The sequence below is a fragment of the Impatiens glandulifera genome, chromosome 1 (genome assembly GCF_907164915.1).
Source record: "Impatiens glandulifera chromosome 1, dImpGla2.1, whole genome shotgun sequence".
In the NCBI taxonomy this organism is placed as follows: domain Eukaryota; kingdom Viridiplantae; phylum Streptophyta; class Magnoliopsida; order Ericales; family Balsaminaceae; genus Impatiens; species Impatiens glandulifera.
Window position 1 is genome coordinate 20,186,996 of NC_061862.1, and position 1,112 is coordinate 20,188,107.

A 1,112-nucleotide genomic window follows, 5' to 3' on the forward strand; every position below is an offset into this window, starting at 1 on the left:
GTACATGTGCAACAACATATTACTATCAAAATCAAACAAATAATAAATAAGCACTCACTTTGTCAATCTTATAAGAAAAACAGAACTACTTGTTCTTAGAAGAGAAACATACTAAGTCTTCTGCAGATTCATTTATTGAACAAAGAGAGCTATGAAGCTAAAAAAGAGCATGAGAGAAAGTCTAATATGATGGTGGTTCAATGGAGTAAAGCCATAGAATTCACCTTTAACTCACCTCTATTGGTTAACAGCAAGGAAATAATAAGCTTGCCAAACAAGGGTTGTTGATTGCGGTACAATTTCGTTGCCACTAATCGCACACCACTTGTCATTGGTTGCATCGGTTAGTGACCATCTAATCTCATCAGGCACATTTACCTGATCAAAGCTCCATCCATCGGATCTCTCTGTATCCGATGACGCTGATGCCTTCCCCTTCTGGCTTTTACTGCTGCTCAAAGGGGTCTGTTTTATGTAAAACTATAAATTAAGAAAAGCTAAAACAAAAAACTGAGATATTTATATATTTTTTAGCTTACATTTTCTGGTCTTTTTAGCATGCCCGTCTCGAGGTAATGCTCCACTTCTTTTTTCAACCTGAAACGAGGGTTTGAAGCAGGGTCGACGTAGTATTGCAGAAAAGTCATCTATTAGTGCTTTTTTAACTTACAAAATTAATTGATCGAGTGCTTTTTTATCTTCATGGTTAGGACAATGAAACAGCTTCGTTAAGGATTTGAATCATTAACCCTATATACCTAATTGTCTTTTCATTTCACTGTTCAATACATTTTATCAAATCACTATATATTCCCAATTTGTTGAGAATTAATGTTCTTTTTTCAGAAGTTTGAAATTCTTTTCTAAGAAGGAAGTGAGGTTCAATACATTTTTGAAAACAGAGTACTTGATAGTTAACTGTTTCAGAATATTAGATATGTGTGGAGCTTCCATTGCATAAATTACATTTCAGGAATGAAACTCCAAAACAGACAAGATGCAAGAATGTTTGATAAAATTGACAGAGCAAATGAAATCAGAATAAATGCGACTAATTTGTTGATTTAGTACTTGATAGTTAACAGTTTCAGAAGATTAGATATAAGCAGAGC

General features: G+C 33.8%; 1 protein-coding gene across 1 annotated transcript; it reads right to left on the reverse strand.

The window, feature by feature from the left end:
- Positions 1 to 237: 237 nt before the first annotated feature.
- LOC124920242 (methyl-CpG-binding domain-containing protein 6-like) lies at positions 238 to 647 on the reverse strand. The gene is made up of 2 exons (XM_047460690.1): positions 540 to 647; positions 238 to 465 (listed from the first exon to the last, which is right to left on the reverse strand). Exons 1-2 carry the CDS (start codon positions 645 to 647, stop codon positions 238 to 240), a joined length of 336 nt encoding a protein of 111 aa, XP_047316646.1.
- Positions 648 to 1,112: the final 465 nt, after the last annotated feature.